This window comes from Lissotriton vulgaris, unplaced genomic scaffold (genome assembly GCF_964263255.1).
Source record: "Lissotriton vulgaris unplaced genomic scaffold, aLisVul1.2 SCAFFOLD_247, whole genome shotgun sequence".
NCBI classification, from domain to species: Eukaryota; Metazoa; Chordata; class Amphibia; order Caudata; family Salamandridae; genus Lissotriton; species Lissotriton vulgaris.
In genome coordinates, this window is record NW_028255597.1 from 484,162 (window position 1) to 508,837 (window position 24,676).

At 46.2% G+C, this 24,676-nt stretch overlaps 1 protein-coding gene across 2 annotated transcripts in view; it reads left to right on the forward strand.

Moving 5' to 3' along the window:
- DENND4C (DENN domain containing 4C) overlaps positions 1–24,676 on the forward strand; it is a 1,503,495-nt gene that overhangs the window by 302,230 nt on the left and 1,176,589 nt on the right. For both annotated transcript variants that reach the window (XM_086951990.1, XM_086951991.1), the window contains exon 5: positions 13,099–13,168. In XM_086951990.1, the coding sequence (XP_086808116.1) occupies positions 13,099–13,168 (70 nt within the window). The remainder of the gene's footprint in view (positions 1–13,098; positions 13,169–24,676) is intronic.

Consider the following 24,676-nt stretch of genomic DNA (forward strand, 5'->3'; position numbering starts at 1 on the left):
GCTCCCACCATAAATGAGGTGGAAGCCCCCTCCTCTGGCTCTTGGAAGCACATGGGGCTCTCCGGGTCGCCACAGGCAACACCCGCCTGGCTTCCTGTCTGTGGCTCCTCTGCCACGGTGCAAAAGCGCCCACCAAATTCATGGCCAGAGCCCCCCTCCTCGGGCCCAGGCTATGCACTAAGAAGCGCTAGCGGGGCGCTGGAAAGCAGGAGCCCCCTTCCTAGGGCTCAAGGGGCAATGAAGATAAGTGCTCATTAGGCACTAATTGCAGAGTCTCTTAGGGCAGAGCTGGGCCCAGGCATGCCAGCTATCGGGTCCCTGCGGCAGAGCGGGGGGGGGGGTAGTCCTTTGTGGTGGTTCCTCCTGGCTCCCAGCCGTCCTTCCACACCAAGTAAGCAAAAGGTTCCACACTTTCTTGGGGTCACAGCCCCAATATTTATACAGCATACAGTCTTTGTTCTGCCCTGGCACAGGCCTTGGACCTAGTCCAAACCAGTACTGGGGAGCACTTAACAAGTGCACTTCAGTCCCCATTGTTAGTGTAGGCCCTGGCCCCAGAAACACCACAGGGGGGGAGGAACCATCATTGTAGAAGACAGGCACAGTCCTATTCAGGGTCAGGTTCTTCTCCTCCCACTACTCCAAATGCAGATGGGCCTATTCCTTCTAGCGCTGACTCACCCAGCGCCTCTGGCGCCACTGCACCTCCCCAGCCCCTATCACTCCAGAGCCAGACATGCAATACACAACAGGCAGTCACAAAGACGCATAGCACACAGAAATGCCCACTTCTAAAATAGTGATAATAAATCTGCAAACACAATTACACAGCATTTATTACCACTATTCCAAACATACCAAACTTGATCATGCTACTCCTTTCATGTCAGGAATTACCACTGAAACACATATGAGGGAATCCCTGATGCATTCCAATGAGAGGGCAGCCTCACAGTAGTGAGGCTGCCCTCTCAATGTCTCAATGGCTGTTTCACTACCAGGACATGCTAAACAGTTAAGGCACATGTCCTACCTTTTACCTACAGTGCACCCTGTCCATAGGGCTAGCTAGGGCCTACCTTAGGGGTAACTGATATGTAGTAAAAGCGGAGTCTCAGACGGGGCACCCACTTTGTGCCATGTCAGAGCGGCAGTAAACTGCGCGCGAAGGCCCTGCAATGGCAGAGGCCTGAAACAGGTTTGAAAGGCTACTTTGGTGGGTGGCGCAAGCAGCGCTGCAAGCCCACCAGTAGCATTTAATTTACTGGCCCTGGGTATATGAGATGCCACTTTACAATGGACTGATAGGTAAATTGAATACGCCAAGCTAAACGGGTGTAGACCAATCTTACCAAGTTTACCATAGAGAGCACATGCACTTTACACTGGACTGCAGTGATAAAGTGCTCAAAGTCCTAAAACCACCAACACCAGGTCAGAAAAAATATCAGGAGGAAGACAAAACGTTCAGGGATGACCCTGCAAAAAGGGCCAAGTCTAACACTATGCACTCGCTAAGAAGCAGCCCCAGTAACGTCTGGAAGCCCATTCCAAAATGGCTAGGGCTGCTAGTACTTTGCTGGCTCATGGAGTGCCTGTCTTTTACATCAGCCAGGGTGCGATATGGGCTTCACTGCAAACGTTCACAAAGCACTACTGCCTTGACAGCCTGGTATGGCAGGAAGGGCATTTAACCCACTCAATCTTGCAAGACTTTGTAGTGTGAGTCCACTTCACTGACCCCTCAATTGGTAGTCACTGCTTTGCTATCTGTTCTAGGAAGAGAAATTTGCAGTTAGAAGCATCATTAAGAAGAACAAGCTATATCTAATTGCAGATTCCTCACTGCCCTCTCTCCCATTCGGTGGAGTAGTATTTAGGAAACTGTTAGCAAAAATGTTTCAACCTCTGAGTCTGTGGGCGTGCAAAGGGAAAAGGCAAGAAATTAACATTAGTGTGTAGGGGTGGGGCTTACATGCAGCACACCTTGCAACACGCAGAAGCACTGCTGTAAAACTCTTCTGGATCCAATGTGATGCCTGTGGAGTATTCTGAAACTAGGAATCTGCAGTTAGATAAACTATCAACTGGAAAGAGCATTACAGAAGTTATTTAACTTTTTCATTAGGAAAAAGTTGGCATCAAACCTTTATTATAGAGTTCACTCCTAATGGATGCCGCCCATGGCCATTAGGAATGAGACTTGTGAGTAGAGATACCCCTTTTGTGCTTGGGTTGCTAGTGGTCACAGATGGTTGACCAGGCAGTGTGCCCTGCATGCTTTCAGCTTGAGGCCTGTTGCTTGTAGCTGCTAAATGTTTACCCTCTTGTGGGTTTGTTTGGATGGGAGCTTGCTCATTCTCCTGCTTGTCCTCTTGTTTTTCGTCCAGGAGGCTGGGTGGTCCATTCTGTTTGGTCTTGCTGTTGAATTAAAGAGGGGGGTGTACACTCTATTGGTTGACAAGTTTTTTGTTCCATCTCTTTCTCCTTTGTGTCTGTCTGTATTTGGCATTGTTTCTTACACTCCCGGACCCCATTTTGGCCACTCTGACGAGCTGCTGCATCCGCCAGCAAGTCTGAAGTTATATCATCCGGAGTTGTGCTGGGGGCCACCCCTGCCTGTGTTCGCTGTCTCACTATTTGAGGCCCCTTCATTCTCTGAAATCGCTGCGGAAAGTTGAGCTGAATGTACGCTCCCACTGGGGCCCATGGTGATTGGCTGAAGGCTTGTGTGGTCCCTGTGGGTGGATAAATTGTGGTTTAAACATTCACCCCAGTTTGTTGGAACCCCTGTGCCAGAGGACTTTGTTTAAAGCCAGTTATTAAGTCATCCAGCATTGTAGTAAGATTTGACAGATTGTCAACAATGGTCGTACAGGGGCAGTTTATTTGATGACTGGTGTCAGACTGGACCCATTTGATCAGGGAGTTTAGTTGCCCAAGTTTGTCTTCAGTCCCGGACAAAAAGACAGCCAATGTGTTGAGAAGTGAAAGTTGTATGTTCATCCTATTCAGTTGGTAATGTAGTGCATCCACAGATAACTGTAAGTGTTCAGGAGAGATACCCATACATTGTTCTGACTTGGTTATTGATTCCCACCTGCCTCTAATTTAATACCTTCTCAGCAGAGCTGAGAGCTGGGTTGCCAGTGAGTCTGAAGTGGTTGCTCAGAGTCCTGTGAGTAGGTTGCCAGTATTTCCTCCCACTCTAGGTTTTATAAGTAAGAGAGTGCTCCGCAGTCCTTTCTACTGCATCTTTTGTGCCTTTGAGGGGTTCTAGGTGTGATGCCCCTGTGCCGCCATGTTAAGTTTTGGAATTCAGAGTGCAATGTGTGTTGCCTACATTGATAGAGCCAGTTGGACCCTTCTCGGGGGCCGCATTTGTCCAGAAGAGTCCTTTTATTGATCTGTATGCTTTCGTGCTGGAGATGTTCCCATTCCCTTCTCCATGGTAAATATAAGTACTATCAGTTTTGGGCATTTCCGTCCTTGAGGGAGTCATCAGCCCCGTCGGTCTTCAACTTTCCTCATTGCTACTTTGTGTGGGCTTAATATAGGAGGTTAGCTGTTCATCTGGGGGCTTAACCTAGCGTCAGCGAAAGATAATCCGAAGCTGCTTCACTGTTATTTATTGCGGCTTTGGAAGTGAAGGTAAAATGGGAGTTTGCAGCCCTGTGAGCTTTTCATTGCTCGAGAAGAGTGATAAGCTGGTGTCCTTTTAAAAATTAAATTTAGTATGGTTTTTCGGCTGTTTCCTGCAAGCAGAACCTTTTCTTCTTGGTCAAAGAGATTTATTGGGGAATCTTCAACGGGCCGTGGCCTGGGTTTTAGTATCAGGAATTTGTTGCCTGTGCGGGAGAGCTGTTGTCTCTATTGCGTTTCCTACTTGTAATAGCTGGGAGGGCATCTCCCCTAACTTTCCTGGACCTCATGAGTGGACAACAGTTGAACCGTGACCCTGGTGCTGCTATATCCCTACATCGTACAGTATCGGAGAGGGGGGCTTGAGCACATCAGGCGTAGTGTGTGGTTAACAGGGCTGCTCCTGCCTCACTGCTACCTCTCTGCAGCCATTAGCAGGTCTTTGCGTGGTGACCTGCGTAGGGCCCTGCTGAGTTTGATGTCCAACCCTTAGGGCAAGTCTCCTGGTAGCTGTATCCCAGGACGCAGCGCCACCACACCCACTTGTTAGACCTGGAGTACTTCTTGTATCAGTGCAATGGCGGGGAACCTGTTGCTTCCAGCTGTATTACTGTATTGCCGCTTGTTAGACTTCGCTGTCTCTAGTTGGCAGAGGTATACACTTCTGACAAATAGGGACTCACCTCCTCTAGTCAGGGCAAGGGGATCACACACTTAGATAACCCCTGCTCACCCCCTTGGTAGCTTGGCAAAGCAGACAGGCTTATCTCAGAGGCAGTGCGTTAAGCATTTATGACCACATACAGTAAGAAAGTGAATACACTACAAATGGACACGACACAGTAGTATTATAAAAATAAGGATTTTTATATAAGGCTTAGCACAAGACCAAATAACGACAAAAATATACCGCAGTCTTAATAAATACTCTTGGAAGGAAAAATAATAGTTCAAGTGTAGTTTCTTCTTAGCAGAAAAGTCTTTAGTAACAAAAGCAACTCTTCTTCTTTAAATCACAGTTCTTGGCAACAATGTAACCCACAGGGGAGTCACACGACGTCGAGGCAAAGTTAATCCAAAGGGTTCGGCGTCGACCGCGAGGAGCGCTACGTCGAGCCCGGAGTCGCACAGACCCCCACAACACAGTACCTTAGAAAAGCGAAGCACACGATGATCAGCGGCGTCGAGATGTCCGGAGTCGCGTCTTTGGCGTTGATCGGGCCTCGGAGTCGGGGCGACCTGCAGCGGCGTCGACAGATGTCAGGCAGGAGCAGCGCTCCCGAGGCGAAGCAGGATACGGCGTCGTCGTCGATGTCGATGATGTTGCAAGAGTGAGCAGCGCTCACGGCGTCGAGAGGGCACGAAGTCGATGCGATCAGCAGCGGTGCAGACACAGGGTCACTTGGAGCTGGAGCCGAACTCGCTACTCACTGGCGTTGCTGCTGGCGTCGATCAGGCCCGGCGGCCGGCGTCGAGGAAGCACGACACTGGAGCCATTACTCACGATGTCGAGCTGGATTCGGCGGCGTCCGTCGGCGTCGAGATTGCTGGTTTCTTTCAGAGGTGCTGGACTTTCAGGTTCCAGCAACAAGCACTTTTTGCAGATGAAGTCCTTTAGCCCTGTGACTTCAACAGGAGGCTGGCACTCTTCCAGCCCTTGGAGATTTTCTTTAGCAAAGCTTGAGAGTACACACACAGTTCCTCTCTCCTGGTTCCTTGGCAAAAATAAAGAAGCAACTGCAGGATTCCCCCCAGCAACAGCACACTGGCAGAAGGGGTAGGCAAGTCCTTGGATCAGCAGGCTTCTTGTCCTTGGTTCAGGTTTCCTTGTCAGAAGTGATCTAAATTCTTGGTTCAGGGGTCCTTCTCTTATACCCCTTTTTGGCTTTGATCCCTTTGTCCATGCAGGGGAATTTCCCCACATCCTGGGTTTGTTGTGGGTGTATCCAGGCAGAGGCACCTGGCCTATTCACTGTGCAGGGCTGGGTCCTCAAACGCCCAGCAGGAGGTGGAGCCAGCATTGTCACTGGCAGGAGCAGAGCTATCGGCCTCCAGGTAGGAGGTGGGGCCAGGATCGTCCCTGGCAGGCACAGAGCTATCAGTCGCCTGGCAGGAGGTGGAGCCAGCCTTGTATCAGGCAGGGCAGGCTATCGGAAACTACTCTCCCCCTACTCTCAATGCAAATGTCCCACTCATCCCACACTGACTCACTCAGACCTCTGGAGCCACCCAGCTCCTGTCACACACACACACCAAACCAGCAGAAACCAGAAATAGTTAGGCAAGAAAATAGCCACTTTCTAAAAGTGCTATTTTCAAACCCAGAGTCCAAAAACCATCCACACAAACGGATGCGTGATTAAACCCCGAGTTCAGGGATACCAAACTCGACATTGCACCATGCTCCCCGAGCCAGCTAGGATTATAGCATTAATAATCCTGGCAGCCCATTCTAACTAGTGGAGAGCAGGTAACCTCACAATAGTGAAAAACGAATATGGCTGTAATTCACTATTAGGACATGCCAACTTGGTCAGGCTTGTCCTACCTTATGCTTACAATGCACCCTGCCCGTGGGCCTACCATAGGGGTGACTAACATGAAGTTAAGGGAGGGTTTAGGGACTGGCAAGTAGGTGTACTTGCGCAGTTAGCGTGACAGTACCAGACTGCACGTAGGTCTAGCAATGGCAGACCTGTAGACATACTTTTACTAGGCCGCTCTTGTGGGTGGCACAACATGTGCTGCAAGCCCACGAGCAGCATTTGTATTTACAAGCCCTGGCACTCCTGGTGCACTAGACTAGGGACTGACAGTAAACCAAATAAGCCAAACATGGAATTCAATCAATACAGCAACTTTACATAGGGAGCACTTGCACTGTGGCACTGATCAGCAGTGCCACAATGCCCAAAGCAGTATACCAGCAAAAACATCGTAAACAGAGGAGGCAAACAGAAAAAAATGGAGGAGAGACTCAAGCCAATGATGTCAGGTCTAACACCGCTCTTAACCAGTCCTCCACTGGCTCCCAGCTGTGGGTTGCTGCTGAGTGGGGTAGGTGTTTGAGATGATGGTGCAGCTTTTTCCTGTTGCTGGGTAAACAGCAGCTTTGCACATAACACAGAAAGGGTGTGAGGGAAACAGTGAGCAGGCATAGGAAGTGCGATGGCTTTTTTCCACGAGTTTCCACAAGTATTGTAGTTTTAAAAGAAATGTTTGATAGTGCACACTGTGTGCCCTACTAGCAAGCCGCACCTGACCAATCTGGATTCTTCCACGAACAGGGCTTATTTTCCTCTGCTGCCTTTGACTTTGCCTGAAGGGCTGAGTCGTCAATAAGAATGCCAGTGGGGGAGTAGCGCGACAACTTCGAAGCAAGGGGGTGCTCTCCCGCTGTATGCTGGCGGGTTTTGGCAGCACAGGGCCCGCTGGCCACTCACCAGCCCAATGCCCAAGCTGATGCTGGCCGCCGGCACCCGCGATGGAGGCCTCACACTCTCCTTACCACCTCCAGACTCTGGGCACGCCTGTGGATGCCTTTGGATGCAGCACCCCCTGCCTGTGCCTATCACCGCCCATTGCCTGCTTACCAGGGCCAGCAGGGCCAACGGTGGTGGTAGTCTCAGTGCAGCTGCTCAGCAGTCCTTAGTCCTCGCAGTCTTGCAGCTTAGCTCCTCACGTCATGTCTTTCAGTGAAAGCCAATAGTGCTGGGGTCTAGGTTCAATGAACATCACTATTGGTACATGTATGAGACCACAGGCAAAAAGTCAAGAGCCTTTCAACTGTTGCTAGTGTCCCTATTAACACAAAAAGAGGCAAGAGGAATTACCCTTTAACCCTTCTCCCAAAATAGAAATCAATCGCATACCTAGATGTCGAAGAGGTAGAACTTCGAGATGGTCTCGTCGTATAGGATAACAATGCCCTCACTCACTATCTGCGGCTTGCCTACACACCATGTCACCATCAGCAGGGTTGGAGGAATAAATTACTTTTCTATTTATCACAATAGTAGTAAGGGATCCAATGATTAAAGTGCAGCTAAAACTATCTTAAGGATACCCTATTATTTTTTAGTTAATCTATTCTGGGTTCCTTAAATAACATTGAAGAAACCAATATTCGATGGTGTCTGGGTATTATTACCCTACCATCTCTCCAAATGATATTGTCAATATCATTTGGAGAGATAGTAGGGTGATAATACTCCAAGACCATCTACTATTGTGATAAATAGACAAATAATTTGAGAGGGTAGCCATCTCGAACCTATACCTCTTCAACCTCTAGGTGGGGGATCGTTGCTAATGTCCTCCCTGTTGCATGTAACTGGATAGGGCGTTTGGCACAGAAGAATGCCTTCAACAACTGTAGGTCCTAGTGTTGAATCCCTCATACCACCCTGTTCAATTGAGACTTCTCTCTGATAGTCAATGACCCACTCCCTTGCGATCATCAGGAAGGTGGAGAAGGGACATAGAGCAGACTTACCTCACAGCTTTTAAGGGAAGTCCTCAGGGTCACCAGTTTTTTTAGGAGTCTCCAGGCTGTGAGCTGAATTGACAGGCAGGAAAAGTCGACTGTTGCTCCTCATAATTTTTAGGATCTCAGCTTCTGGCACTCAACCCCAAACCTCCCAACATCAATGCTTTTGGCCCAACTGCCCTGCCATCACAGTGCCCTAACACAAGCTACTGCCTTTTGCTGGTCAACTGACAGGTCAAACTATTGTCCATCTCCCGTGCAGAATGTGACAGACCAGTCCACAGATCTTTTATGGGCTTAGCTCTACCAAGGGTCATCCGAGATGCATGGCATATGGCAGTTCTCACTTCTGTTTACTTGCAGCCAGGTTATGACACCACTTATTTAGGTTGACCACATTCACAGTAGCTCAGCTTGTGAATGTCTCACAATGCCTGCTCCTCAGTGTTACATTGCTGTCTCCATTTTGGATCGATGTTGAGAACAGGAGGGGAACCAGCTCTATGGCAGGATTAATGCATGTTGGAGCCTCCCTCTACCTTTGTGTAGGATTCATGGGGGCAGTTAACAGTTCCTTGGGCTAGGTGGTAGTACTCCGAGTACAGGATGAGGTGCATCTTAATTTGACTGCTGGCTTTTTCCTTAGCACCATTTGCTAATTGACAAATTGATGGCCTGAATATATGTCAACCTTGTTGTTTTTGACTAGCCACTGTCCAGTCAAACACAAAATCTGTGGCTAGATAAAAGCCTAATTCACTTTAGATCTGATGTCACTTTTTGTGATACCACTTCCTGTAAAGTCGTGGCTTGTGATACCACTTTCTATGATCTCAATTCCTGTGATGCCATGTGTGATGTTGCGCGCCGTGATGCACGCCGTGATGTTGCGCGCTGTGATGCGCGCCATGATGTCGCATGCCAGGATCTCACTTGCATACTGCCTAACTAGGTTAGTCCCCCCACTTCTTTTTTTAAGGACTTGTGCCGTGGACCAATCCCTACAGCGTCCTCCTCTGTAATATCTAACACTACACATCAAAGAATGATAGCACAGCCTTTACTTCCTCTGGTGTCCGGCTTGTTAACACCTTCGATGCAATTGTTTCTTACGCCTACTTCAGTGAAGTCTGCTCCATCTCGTCTTCTCAAAAAGCTGGAGTTTAACCAAGCATGTAGAAGACTGACACTTAATAACAGACAAACGGGTCTTGAATATTGCTTGGAATAGTTATTCCCTTCACTTCATGTTTCCTCCTACTTCAGTTACAGCATTCAAAACATATCTTTTACAGAAAGACCTTCTGCAAAGGGGGAATCAACAATTAATTGCATAAGAATGCGGTGGAGGAGATTAGTCATCAGAAAGGATTGGGAATTTATTTCCAATATTTTTGGAGCCAAAGTAAGGGCCCAACGAAGAATTCAGACCCATACTTCTTCTTCAAGTACTAAACAAATACATAAAAAAGAAGTTCAGAATGTTGGTGTTACACCAGATCTATCCTCAACTTCACCAAGGAGACTGGATGTGTTCAACTGACCTCCAAAACGCCTACTATCCTGTTCCAAAAACGTCAATGCATCAAAATTAGATTTGTTTGCCGACGTAAACAACAAACAATGGCTAGACTACCATCCAGGTTCTCTCAACCAGGGTCGAAAAGTAATACCCTTTTGATAGACTAGTCGGGGAAATTTCTGTACGCATTTTCCCCAATTCCTCTCATATCGCCAGTGCTCATCAAATTCTACAGGTCCAAAACCAGAATGATTATGATAGAGAATGGCCTGGTAAGTGTTGGTTCACGGTATTCTTCACCTGTCAGAGCGACCGCACAAGAGATTGCTGTGCCGTTCCTTTCAGAGAACCAATTCTGCACCCCAACCTTCCATCACTGAGTTAACCATTTGGCTCCTGAATGCATTCAATATACCATCTAGGTCTTCCACAAGAGTGCATGAAAATTCAGAGAGAGGCCAAGTGTCTTTCTACAAGAAAATCATATGCCTTCAAGTGGAAGAGATTTTCCATTTGGTGCCTCCAGAACAACCACTGTCCTTCCTCCCTTCAAGATGTTCTGATATCATATCTTCTTCATCTAGTAAGGTCTGGCCCACATTTATCTTCGATTAAAGTTCACCTTGTGGCTATAACTGCCTATAGGAAGTCTCCATCACAAACCTCCTTTTAAAAAAAAATATCTGTGATTAAAGATTTTCTTGAAGGCCTTAAAAAGGTTTTTCCACCAGTCAAGTCGCTTTCTCTTCCTTGGGAGTTACCGTTATTCTAAGTTAATGGGGCCCCCTTTGCACCCATATACAAAGCCACTTTACAACATATTGCATGGAAAGCAGCTTCCCTAGTTGCTACTAAGTCTTTGCTTGGAGTTAGTGAGGTTCAGGCTCTGAATGCTACTGAACAGTTTGCGGTTTTAGGAACACATCCCAGTTTTCTCCCTACGGTTGTTTCAGATTTCCACATTAACCAATCTATTTCCTTACCCACTCTTTTCCCTAATCCATCGATGCAAGCAGAAAAGTCTTTGCATTCTCTGGATGTTAAGAGTCTTGAAATGTTATTTAGATAAAACCAAGCATATAAGATTGTCAGAACGTATTTTCATAAACTGTAGTCCAACTCTTACTGGCTTGCCTTCTACTAAGCAATTTATTTCTTGTGTGATTGTATCATGCCTTATTTTTTAATACCAGATGGCAGAGACACCACTTCATGGTAGGGCAAAAGCACATTCTACATGGTGAAAGTCTGCTACCATAGCTATTCTTCGAAATGCTCCAATTTCAGAAATATGTAAGTCAGCTACATGGAGATCTGTTCATACATTCACAAGACACTACTGCCTAGATTTGGACCCTAGATTAGGGCACGAATCTTTAAGGAACCTTTTTAGGTAATTTTTGCAACTGTTTTTATTTCATGTCCACCTGTTTGTGGGATGGGCTTGCTTCTCTATTCAGTGGTTATGACTATTGATGAGGATACACAGAATGAGAAGGAAAAGTTGCTCACCTGCAATCCTAGTTTTCTTCCAGGGGAATTCTCATCAAAGTCTTAAGCAACCCTCCTGCTTCCCCAGGCAGGAACTATTACAGCTACCAACAATTGCTTCAACCAGGATTCCTAATTTCTGTAAAACGGACCTGAGGTAACGGTCATTTGTGAGGAATGGCGGGATACAGGGGTACTGTGAGGTACTTAAAGGCACAGTGCCATTTTTCGATTCAATGCTTTATATTCCAGTCTATTGGCTAACCATGTCTCGTATTCCCTTTCTTTTTCCTTTTCCTCTTTAAAAAGATTTTAGAAAGATTTTCTATAGTCACCGTTTTATAATGAGCCATGTTTATACATTTGGCTTCTTTTTAAAATGAAACTTCAATGAAATCTGGCCATTTCTAGCCTTCTTTATGGTATAAAATGTTTTTATACATATATGTATAGCTTTTGAAAGTGCTCCTTGATCCCAGCGCATGGGTGAGACAATTCAGTGCTTATGACTTTGATGAGGATTCCCTAGAAGAGAACTAGGATTACAGGTGAGTAACTTTTCCTTTAAGAACGGGGCAGCATGGCTCCTGGCGCTGCACAATACAGTCATCTGAATTTAACTCAAGATTGCTTGAAGGCTCTCAAGGAAGCTTCTACCAGTTGTCCTATGCCTGTAATTGTAAGGCTTTTGTATGACGGTGCCTTAAAAATGTTCACAATCCTATCGGGAAGATTTAATTATTCCCCAGCTTGTGCACCTTGCGAACAAAGCAAACACAAGGAGATGATGGACGGAGCACTGACATTTTTCAGACACTCGCCCCCAGTCCCAGATCTGTGTTGAATCCATCATCGTTCTTTAGCTCACTTTGCCAACCCAGTTCAGACACAGTTATATGCAAATCAGTCTTGTGCTTGCTTTGTCTGCCCTAAGTTGTCAGGGTATGCCCAGACGTGGGTCCCTTGCTCACTTTGCTACTGGATTCAAGCTAACCTGGCTGATGAGGGCTGGTAGCCCAAAATTGGTCCCAGGATGCTTGTTTCCAGTCCAGAGAAAACATGGCTTGGCAGTTCGGGCTGGACTGTTCCCATGAGGCACAGGGCCAAGTCTGATTTGCATATAGCTGTGTCTGAACTGGGGTGGCAAAGTGAGCTAAAGAATGATGATTTATTCAACCCAGATCTGTGACTGGGAATGAGTATCTGAAAAGTTTCAGCTCTCTGTCCATCATCTCCTTGTGTTTGCAGCGTTTTCATAAAGCCAGAGGACAATATAAGTCTCCCAAGTCATTTACAGAATCGATACTTTACTTAATCCTACTCTTCAACCTCAATAATTAATTCTGCGTCCTTCACATTCACAACCTGCTTTCATTCCAAATAAGACCTCCAACCCACAAACACCTTCTTAGTTTTTTACAGATAGCTGGCGACTTTGAATTTGGATCAAATAATTTCCAATCAGTACTACAAGTTTATGAGAATTGTTATTGACGTATTACTTGTTATTCTCGAAGTTAGCAGTGCATGCTGGTGGAAATATTCTATTTTTATGACTTCAGTGAGGGTGTCTATGACACAGAACTTGGATTATAGGTAACATTTCCTGTTTTTAAAAACATTCCTTTTTTACAGTCATTTTGTTAGCAGCATAATATGGGAACCTGCTGCTTTTTGTGACTAAATCCAGTAAATCAGTTTTAAAGAAATCCTTATGTTTTTTATGTTTAAATTATTTTATTAATTTTGAAGTAGATAAAAGGTTTACTATTTAACATACAGGCGATGCAGGCAAAAAGTATGTGATACAAAATGCCATTAGATTAAAGAAATCCTTATGTTTTTGATGTAGAAAATGATAGTAACTCCTATAACCGAGTACAGTGGCCTAATTTGCCTTTTTATTTATGAATCTCTTTTGTGACTAATCATTTCTGACCATTCCTTTCCACAGTGGGGTTCAAGTGTATTTTTGTGTTACAAGAAGTCTGTTCCAGCTTCAAATTCAATTGCTTATAAAGCCGGTAAGTACATTCATGTACGGCATGTATATCACAATATTTTCTGCAATTTGTTGACACCTCAACATTGTGTATTTATTTCTAATAAGGAATTGAAAGTAGCCATTACTCACATCGCTGTATAAATGTATGCTGTTCTCAGGATAATGAAGGTTGAGCATCCTGACTTTGGTCTGGAATGTGCTGCCATGGCATCATACTTCGTAAAAATGAATTGGACCACCAGTCCTTGGCATCATGTCTTTTGTATTGTGCATTAGTCAGATGCTGTTTTTTGTATTCTAAGAAGCTAGAAAATGTATTTGGCCTATTCTGCATACTACTGGATCAGAGTTGTCCATTCAGTTGGTTATGATTGTGTACTTTACAGAAACTAGTATAAGCTGTCCTAAATTTGTGTTTTAAACAAAAAAAAACTAAAATATAAATAGTAAGTGCCAGTCCCACACATTTTCCAAAGCGATTGTTGCCTCTCCTTCTCACTGGTGACCCTATCCAGTGCAGCCACTGGTGCTGCCTCTTTTTTCTGTCCTTTTTGGTGACCTAGTTCGTTTACAAGCTTATAGTACTCCATAGATTTGTGCAGTTCTAAATAAATACCAACACACATATGGTGGAGACATGTATTGTCAGTAGTTTGTGAATAATTTTTACTTTGTTTTGCTATTTTTACTTTATCATCTATAATGTAAAATAAACTAAAGTACCAGAGAAAAATAACTGGACCTGCCCAAAATAATGCCATAAAGCATGTCTCTCACACGCAAACCTGCTGCCGCATGTTTTGCAACTATATGCAGACCAAGGAAATATGGAAGAAGCAGTAACCTGGAAAGTAGTGATTTCTTCGTAAAGGCAACTTTAAGACAGAAAATGTCCTACATGGATCTAGGGAGCCATGCGATGATGCCCTTAATCTTGATCCTGTAAAGACTGTGGCTGCATCATAAGTAACATTCACGCAAGCTCCCTGCAGGGCCACTGTGTTAAATGGACAGTCTCCAGAGTGGTCCTCTTAGATCTAGGGGGCACTCGGAGTGCACCCCATTTTAAGAGAGGAGTTACTGTCCTTTCTACTCAGAACCTTTGGAAATAACAGTGAAAGAAGTGTGGTTTCTAGTCAAAGGATTGGCCTTTTTCCAAGTCTTTAAGCAGAGATTCCTACTGGCCCCGCACCACTGTGTAAACGTTCCTAACATTCTTCCTTTACCTGTGTCTTTTACTTTCATACTTATGGCTCATGTGTGCATGTTAATATGTGAGGTTTGAGCATTGGGTGTGTTTGCTCTTTTTCTAGAGTGCAAGCTTAAATCAGTTTAGTGCTACACATTTCTGGTAAACTAACATGGTGGAGAGCTGAAAAGGTGTACACATTTGAACCCCTGGTTTCTTTTCTTTAATTTAATCCTTACTGGAAAGGATGCCAGAGTCTGTGCCCTGGGACCTGACATGACCCTGCCATCCTAAAATCCCAACTGCAACAGGAGTTCTTGAGATAGACGGCCTTTCAAATATCATGACACTGGGCACAGAGTACTAGACATAGCCCCCTCTCTTCCTCCGCCAAAACTCCTGAAGTGACTGTTAGTTTGCCATGGTTGGGTGGGCTCTTAATTTCTTTGAATAGGCAGACTGTGGACCTTGTCCCACCTGAGAGGTATTGCACAGAGTGCTGGACCTATCCCCCTCTCTTCCTCCGCCAAAACTCCTGAAGTGACTGTTAGTTTGGCATGGTTGGGTGGGCTCTTAATTTCTTTGAATAGGCAGACTGTGGACCTTGTCCCACCTGAGAGGTATTGTGGCAGGTGCACCAAAATGTCCTCGAACTTGTGTGACAGTAAAAGAGCCAAAAATCAGTGCTGCAGAGAGATACATTTTAGTCTTTGAATAGTCTTTAGGTTGAACATGCCTTGAAGTAGGGCTTATGCTGACTGATATCTAGTGTTTGTATTAATTGAAATCCTGTGCTCACAAGCAAGCCGTTAGACCTGTCCCATTAAAGTAAACGGACAATACAAATGTAAATGTGTTTGTATTTATATAGCGCCTTCTACTCGTATCGCTGTATTCATACTGCTGTGGAACCCTTCCTGGCTTTCCTGTGAGATGTCCAGTCCTGGGCACCCCCAAGGTGAAGCCAGGCATCCAAGCGCTGCTGGGGCCGTTGTGGAGATTATCAAGCTATTGCCCAGAGCCACAGATTGGGACCCATGATTAGACTGGGCACCGAGGCGAGAATTATCAGGTCCGGGGAGATTGAGTCCAATGATCTGTGAGCTTAGGTCCTATGTGAAGTCAGCAGGGGATCGTGAAAACATCTTACATTAACATTGGCCATAGATTCCAGCGCTAATAATGGCTATAGAGCATAAGTGTTGTAGCAATGTTAGGGGTTCGGCTCTCTATTTGGGAAAAATCTAGAGTTCTGGTAGTATTTTTATGTACAATGTCTATTATGTATATTATAGTATTTTTTTTATAAAGTAAAGCATCGACTGGACTTTATTATAAATGGGTATTTTGTTTTACTGTGTTGTGAGCGTCTAACTATCATCCCGTTCTTGACTAAGCCTTGGACTGCTCTGCCTCATTATCATTGTGAGCCAAGTGCTAAACTGATCACTTGTTAGTTCAGTTAGTACAGAGTGCTCTTAGTCCAAGAACACCAATAGTAAGCAACTTCTGCTGTCAGAACTAGAGCCCAGAAATCCCTGATTTTGTCAAGGAATCTTAATTGATAATCATGGACCCTGAAATTGTTACACTTGCATGCATAATTCCAATCGACGTTTTTTGAAAAAGGGAAAGGTGTGTATGATACTGAAGGGGGTTAGAGGATGGAGAAGGTGATAGCGGCTTTGAGGTGTTTACTTTGCAGAGTGTCATACTAAGGAATTAACAAATAGACGTGTCTGTGAAGGAGGGCTGTGTAATGTATAGATGAGTCTCAAATGGTGGTGTTTCTAGATGCGGATTATCACAATCAAGGGTGACCTTCACTTCTGTATCTTGTACAGAGGTGAATCTTGAACTTTTCTGGAAGCACAGAACATCTGCAGTGTTTCTTAATTGGATCGGGAGGGTGTTTGAAACTCGAGGTGCAGCTCCAGAGAAGCTTTCTTTTGAGCTTCTGTTCTGAATTTCAGAGCCTCAAAAATAAGTTGTTGCTGCAGAACATCCCTCAAACTTGACAGGCGGCCTATTTCAAAGGGACGCCAGGCAGCCGTTTCTCTAGAAATGATACAGCTCTGAGATGCATGTTCTTTGGGATTTTGAGATTCAATTTTAACCTAACCTTCTAAGGATCAATATGCCTTAAAAGGTATACAAAAAATGCATTTCTGGTGCAGTTGCAGTCAGATTGTTTGGACATTAAACAGCCTTAATGAGAATTTCTAATGTGCATGTCTAATTGGTTAGCGTGATCTGCGTAGTGTCGAAGATCTTCTTTTGTAATTGGTCTAAAATCTGGGTATGTAGCTCCAAAAATACCAACTTGTTCCTTCTATTCAAAGGAACTTTTGACCCGTAATGGTGAACATATCTTGATGTCTTGCAAGACACTTCTTTGGCACAGGCCTTCAGTAGAAAACTATGGGTCATTCCTTGTCATGCTATGGCAATCAACTATCTTTTACCCTGAAGGTATTTGTTGGACTTATAAACTTTAGCCAGTTTTATTTTGCTTTCTAAGATAAAGTATTGTCTTTATACCACTGCTCGCTGTGAGCAGTGTTAGAGACCGCTCTCGGCCCGCACTCTGCCCAGGTTCTTCTCCTGCTGCCGGTTCCGTTTGCCTGCTTTCCAATTTGTTTTCGCCTGTTTTAGCGTTACATTGTACCCGATATCGTATTTGCCTTGTTCTTGCCTTTTTTTATTTCTTATTTCTCTGCCCGCCGCTGCTGCTGTCCCGGCGGCCCCTCCCTGCTGCTTTCCTGCTCCCGCCTTCCAGCTGCGCTCTCCCTCCCCTATTTAATGGCAGCCACTGCACGGCTGCGCCACTGGCACGCCAAAGGCAAGCCTGTCTGTGCCCGTCCGCGACCTGACCGCGACCAGCGCCAGGACCCCTGGCCTTACAACCCGACAGAGCTACAACCCCTCTGCTCTATACGAACTCGTGCCTGCAAGAACAACAACTGCATGTTCGCCTCACCTCTCAACACACATGGACACTTCTCCTGCCATCTTTGCCCCTACTCCCTCACCTTCCCCTTCGCAGAGACCCAGGACACTTCACCTCCCCCCAGCAACAACTCTGCCACACCCGAACTCCTGCGATGAATCCTCCTCAACATCTTCTCCCTCCACAGATACACCACAGAAATCTGGAACCTCCTCGATAGCACCTTCCCGGACATCACCTTTCCCACCAAAACCTGGACAGATGAAGCCTCCAGACCTGACATCGCAATCGCCATCCCCAAAGGATAAAAGTTCACCAGTAATGATCGCCCCAACCTCCCCGGGGGAGGCATCACTATCGCCCACAAGGCCAACATTTGCCTGAGCACCTACACCGATGGGCTCACAGGCCTGATGGAACACCCCCACTTCAAGATACAGACCAACCCATCCTCCACCCTCCAAGGCACCCTCATCTACAGACCCCCCAAGACCTGCGCTCCATTCGCCAACACCATCACCGACATCATCACACCACATGCCATCACCTCCACGACTTCATGCTGCTTGGAGACTTTAACTTCCACCTCGACAACCGCCAGGACCCCAACTCCACCTCCCTCCTAGGATTCACGCATATCGAACCAGCACCAACACACTCAGCTTGGCACTGCTTTGACCCCGTCTTTACTGCAGGGAACTCAATCACCTTCAGGCACACCACCTAACTCTCATGGACGGACCACCACTGTGTTCACTTCACCTTCAAAACCAACATTCCCCACACACTTCCTCACCAGCTTCGGTGCAGAAATTAGTACAAGATCTCAGACAACCAGGTCACCGATACCTTCAGAAGCTCCGCTCCTACCGCCACAGACGACGACCCCACCACCGCCTCCTGCACTCTTCACAACTGGATCACCGACTGCGCCAACACAATCGCCGTCCTCAAGAGAGCCTCCAAACCACACCCCAAGAAAGCCGGCTGGTTCTCCCCTGAACTCCGAGACTCCAGATGGACCAGCAGACGACTCGAGAAACTGTGGAGGAGCTCCAAAACCCTGACAGACCTCGACAACTTCAAACAGCGACTTCTGCCCACCACAAACTCGTCACGCTCTCCAGGAAAAATGCCCTTCAGGCCAGAATCTCCACCAACGCACACAACAGCAAGGAACTCTTCGGCATCATCGGAGTTCGCCAAACCAAACCGCGACACTACAGACACCCCACACTCGCAGGGCCTCTGCAACAGACTCTGCGCCTTCTTCCATCACAAAATCAAGACCATCTTTGACAAATTTGATGACTACAACTCTCACGAACAACCTCCTCCCACCAATCCCAGTGCCACCAACCTACACTACACAGCTGGACCGCCCACAGCATCTAAGACACTCGGAAGATGTTGAACCCTGCCCCCACCACGTCTACACAGAGCCGCAGACTTCATCGCCCCGGACTCCAACGAATCATCAACTGATCCTTCGAAACCGCCTCTTCCCCCGACGACTGGAAACATGTCAACACCAACCTTCTCCTTAAAAGAACCCTCAGCGGACCAACCTCAAAAACTTCAGACCGATCTGCCTGCTCCCGTATCCTTATAGTCATGGAAAAATCTGCCAGTAGCCAAATCTCCGCCTTCACAGAAGGAAACAACATCCTCGACTCCTCCCAATCTGGCTTTAGGGAGAACCACAGCCCTGAAACCACACTCCTCACAGCAACAGACTGCAACCTCTCCCTACTCTACAGGGGAGAGACTGTGGCCCTCATCCTCCTGGACCTCTTTGCGGGCTTCAACACTTTCTCACTGCACCCTAGCCTGCAGACTCCACGAAGCAGGTATCCGGAATAAGGCCCTCGAGGGGATCTTCGCTTTCCTCTCCAGCAGAACCCAACGAGTCCGACTGCCTGCATTTCTCTCAGAATCCACTCCAACCACCTGCGGAGTGCCACTAGGATCCTCCATCAACCCGACCCAGTTCAACATCTACATGGCCCCGCTCGCATCCATCGTAAGAACACACAGACTTGGCATCACATCATACGCAGACGACACCCAATTCATCCTCTCCAACCAACCCAACATCACCAGACGCAACTTTCAAAATGAAATGGAAGCAGTCCCCAGATGGATGAAGATCAGATGCCTGCAACTCAACACCGACAAAACCGAAGTGCATATGATGGGCCCACACCCTGATGCCTGGAACGGCACCAGTTTTCCCCCCACCCTCGGAACCCCCCCCAACGCACTCCCACACACGTAACCTCTGTATCATCCTGGACTCCAAACTCAAAATGGAACACCAAGTCAACGCCATCACCTCCTCCTGTTATCACACCCTCTGCCTACTACGAAAGACATTCAACTGGATCCCCCACGAACACAGGAAAACCTTCACACACGTCCATATCAGCATTAGACTGGATCACTGCAACACACTCTACACCTGGATCAACAAGAACCTCACCCGCAAACTCCAGAACACCGCCGCCAGACTAGTCCTCAACCTACTGCGCCACTGCCACATCAACAAACACCTACGTACCCTACACTGGCTCCCTGTCAAGAAGAGAATCACCTTCAAGCTTCTCACCCACGTACACAAGGCCCTCCAAAACATCGGATCTGCCAACCTAAACCACTGCCTCTCTTTCCACGCTCCCCAACGTTCTCTCAGCTCGGCCAAGCTCTTCATCGCGACGGTACCTCTGATCAAGACAACCAGAGCAAGAGGACGCTCCTTCTCCCTCCTCGCGGCCAAGGTATGGAACTCCCTTCCTCTCCACCTCTGACAGACCACATCGCTCCCTAAGTTCCTAAGGGACCGCAAGGCCTGGCTCTTCGATGGAACTCTGGGATTGCTGCGGACTCCCCTTCCCCCAGCGCCTTGAGACCAGTACCCGGTGAGTAGTTTGCTCTCCTCAAACCCATGATTGATGAATGATTTATTTATACGTTTGTGACCTATGTCTGACTATGAAAAGGCTTTAGGGAGCCCCTTAAGATCAAAGATCAAAGTTATATGGCAGTGTCATTTTTCTAACTATTTTTTTGTTTTGTTTTTTGTTTCACAGAACACGTTTGTTAGAGTTTGTGCATTCATAACAAGTTTATGCTCACATTAAAAGTATTTTGCTAGTTTTCTCCTGTACTCGATTCAACAGCAAATGTATTGATATATGAACCATACAGACAAAATTAGCAAGACAATAGCACATGCAAAGTTACTAATGCAGTGTCTTTCATATGTGATTCAATGGCATCTTTTTGGTGAGAAGTCAATTTTGGCAAACCACATTTTACGTTGCTTAGTTTTCTTATCTGCTGTAATGTTTCAAGCGTATATACTTTGCCTTCTGAATATTAGTAGAGGTATTTTGGCAAGACTCAGATCGAAGGTGTTCGCTTTTGAAAAATCTAAAGTAGATATTTAGAAGTTTCGTATGATAGTATTTTTAGAATTGAGCGCAAATCATGCAGCTATCTCTTCAGCCGTTTAGAAACCGATGAGACGGTTGTTGAGATAGTTGTTTTCTACATATATCGTCTTCCTACAATGTAAAAAAGTATATTCTTTTGAAATCCTAAACTTTGATGTCTCCTTTATTCATGAGCCATTTGCATTTATATTTCAGCCTGTATAAATACATGTTATGCATCCTTTCAACCTTAGAAACTATTTTCGGAGAGACTAGTTTTTATATAATCATGAACTACGCAATACATCAAGTAGTATTTCCCAGTAGACTTGTCATTCGTCTGCATCTTAGTCTTCTGTGGCTGTTTAGATCAGTATTTATTACATTTGTGGTTCATCGTAAGTTTGAGAGTGGAGTCATGACCTTGGAAGCAAATTATCAGTTTCTTAAGAATAATTCTTAGGTCCATCCCACTTGTACATTTGACCCTCAACACACAATTGCCTGTGGTGTGTCCAGTTTTGGTGATTCCATTGACTGATCTTCGGAATCTAGTAACTGTTTAAAGAAATACTGTGCTATACCATGATGTTTGATTGCCTGTGTGCACAATTATCGGCAACATTTTAAAGTTTGAACAACATTTTTCTAGAAACTAGATGAGTGAGGGGTTGACGGGTAAACAGATATGCATCTCATTTTTGTCTACAATTTCTTAACAACCAGAATTGCTAGTGGGCACATTTTCTCTTACCATTCATATGCTTGAATATGCAAGTTCATAATTTTTCATATACAGAAATGCTAGTTCTGTTCACATCTGTTACATTTAAAGATATCGCCATTTACGTTGGATTCTTGCAGTTAGTTAAATGAGCCTGAATGATTTTGTTTCTAGAGCATCTTCTCTAATTTGTGTACATATACCATTTCTTATATATTTGGATTGTTATTCATGTATGTATGGTTTTTGACTATGCATCAATGACTTTACACACATTTTTTAAAAGATACATACACGTTTAGTCCGCTATGTACCTGCCTATTGTATTACTCTCATTTGACCTATGTGTCCTGTAGTTATGTGATTATTCTTGCTTTTATTCCTACTTAACCCCTTAAGCGCTGCCGTCGGCCAATGGCCGACAGCAACGCTACCTCCCCAGTGCTGCCGTCGGCCATTGGCCGACTGCATTCCACCCGCGCACGGAAACCGCTGCACCGCGGCGGAATTACCGCCGCGGCTAACGGGTTAAGGTCAATATTGCATGTATTACCTTCCTTCCATCCTTTTTAGGTCTCGCCTATTCTATCCCGTAGGGATTGAATAGGCGAGAATATAGTAAGCAGTCCGAAAAGTCTACCTAGCTGCAGATCGCGTACAGTTCATGTGAGCCAGGCGCATGCACATCGCATACCCACACTATTGCCAGCCACATCCCTCACCATTTGCCTGAGCCTCGGCATCAGACTTCAAAGGAAGCCACTCCCCCGCCCCCCATGAGACTTCAAAGGAATACGCTCCCGCACCACGCATTGCAGAGACCTTTTTTTCTTTTTTTAGCTTCAGTCTCTGTGCTGCTGCACCACTCTCCGCCTCCCGCCCCACACTTTTTCTCTCCTTCATTCCACAATTCTCTCTTGGCATCATCCCAGAACTCCCAGAGAATCACTGTATGCCCTCACACTTTATATATATTTATTTTCAAGTTTTCTGATGATTTTATTTCCTCCCCAGTTCCTGTTAGTAAACTTCCCTATTACGAGAACCACATGTTTTAAGTGTCCCTAATGAACAAGTGGCAAATCTGGACTAAAAGTGACCTGGGTGCCTCCTCCCTGCTCCAGGACCTCCTTACAGTCTGTCCTTCCACACTATCTCACTCTGTATTGCCTTGAATGAGCTACAGTTACATGAGGACTGAAGACCTCCCTGGACAGCTGTCCGTGCAAGGGCCAGGGCCGCTGTAAGGATTTCAATGCACAGAAATGCCGTGAATGATCTGCCTGCTGGGGAACTGCGCTGACAAGAGTGTTTTTAAGGCATTCTTCCCCTCATCTGCTGGGGCAGTGGACACTTTGTTACTGTCCGTAGTCAATATTCTACCAAAAACACGGAGTGGGTGCGCCTGCGTGCCTTTGAACAGCAAGGACGTGCAAATAAATGCCTTATAGTTACATTTAATAGACAATTTAGGGTACCCCAAAAGCCTCTGGGATTTTTTTGTATGTTTCTGTGCTTCCGTTTCTTTACCTTGCCAGCTGTTGTATCGACTTTGCCACTCAAACCCACCATCTGCGCCCAGTCCATGCCCAAGAGAGAGTGCCCAGCTGTCTCAGTGAATCCGCAGCGCCCGCAGCCATCTTCCATCTGTGCTACAGCCTGTCCACCTCATTGGCCCACCTCTGGCCGCACGTGAGGGCTCTGCTCGCCGTGTGCGAGGAATCGAAACTTTACCCATTTTACTTTTTTTCCTTACACGTGAAAGATTGCAAAAGGTTTTGTCGTAGCACCTCGAACTACTCTAATTGCGTCTTCATCTCCGCAGTGTGTCATGCAACAACAATCTCTTGGGTGGCCTAGCGCCATAATGCGATATTACCACATTATCAAATGCAATACCACCGTATCAGAGGCAGTGTTAGAAGTGGGCGGGAACAGAAGGACACGGCATGCCCCTACTTTTAAAAATTATGTTTGCCCGTTCCCCTACTTCTTGGTTTCGAAAAAGTTAACCAGGACTGTAGGAATAGCCCTACTTGAAAATGACACCTTAATTTTTCCGCATGTGTGGTGCAAAGTGCATATTGAGGAAAGCCTCTACAGTGTGCACGGCCTCCTCCCCTTCCCTGCTGTGTCTAGGGGCCTGAAAACTAGTGAGACTGAAAGGGCCATCAGTGTAGCATAGGGCGAAAACGGCTATCTCTGATGGACCTGCTGCTGCCGTGAGCCCGTGATTCTTCACACCTCATTTGTGAGGACACTGCCTGTCTGCCCCCTCTGTGACCTGTGACAATGGTCACAGCAGGATACTTTGGTGTCAAGCAGACTGACGGACGCCACCTGGGGGACTTTGTGACTTGCTATAAATCTGCTCTCCAGCCAGCCACTGAAAAGCTGACCCAGCCCCACCAGCCTCTCCTGGATATTACTCTCTGTGCCTGCCCAGAGGCCCCCAACCCCTCCTTTACAGCTCTGCCCTTTTCTCTGTACTGGGGCCTGCATGAGGAGCCTGGAATGCCTCTGCAGTTGAACTCCACAAACATCAAGTAAGTTGGGAGAATAAAATATCTGCTGCATTTTGTTTAATAAACGGAAAATGTCAAATTTCTTATCTGCTGTTTTTTTAATGTTGTTTTTTTTCAATTTGTTGTGCCCTGCTCAGAGGCCAGTGCAGTTGGCGGCACCACCCATGCCAGGCTCACTGCGGGCATTTAAAATTCATACATGTCAATAGGTCCGATTCGGGCGGGAGACGCCCAGCCTCTAAAGCCAAAACCGGCTTTATTTCAGCTGTCTGCCGCCTCTGCTTCAACAGAAGTCAATGGGGGGGGGATTCATTCTTCCGGTTATTTTAAACAAATCTCCCTCTTTACTCTTATAAAATGTTGGCATGTATGAAAATGCCACAAAGCTCCACCGAAGGGCATCTATCCCGATCTGCCACTGCTCTCTGTGCTGCTGGTAGTAGGGGCCCGACACTGCTGTCCCTGCCTATCTCAATCCAGACGTGCAGCTTAACCTGCAATTACAGTACCAAGGCTCTGCTGATGCGCCTCAAGTCTTTTTATTAAGTTCTTTTCTCGCTGATGTACCGCAGTTCTGACCCTAGTCAGCCTTGCTGCTCTCACATTTGGGCCCTCCCGCCTCCTCCAGTGCACCCCAGTCGTGACCTGTTATTCCACTCCCAGGGCCCATACACCGCTCCACCTGTGTGATTTAGTCCTGGCTTG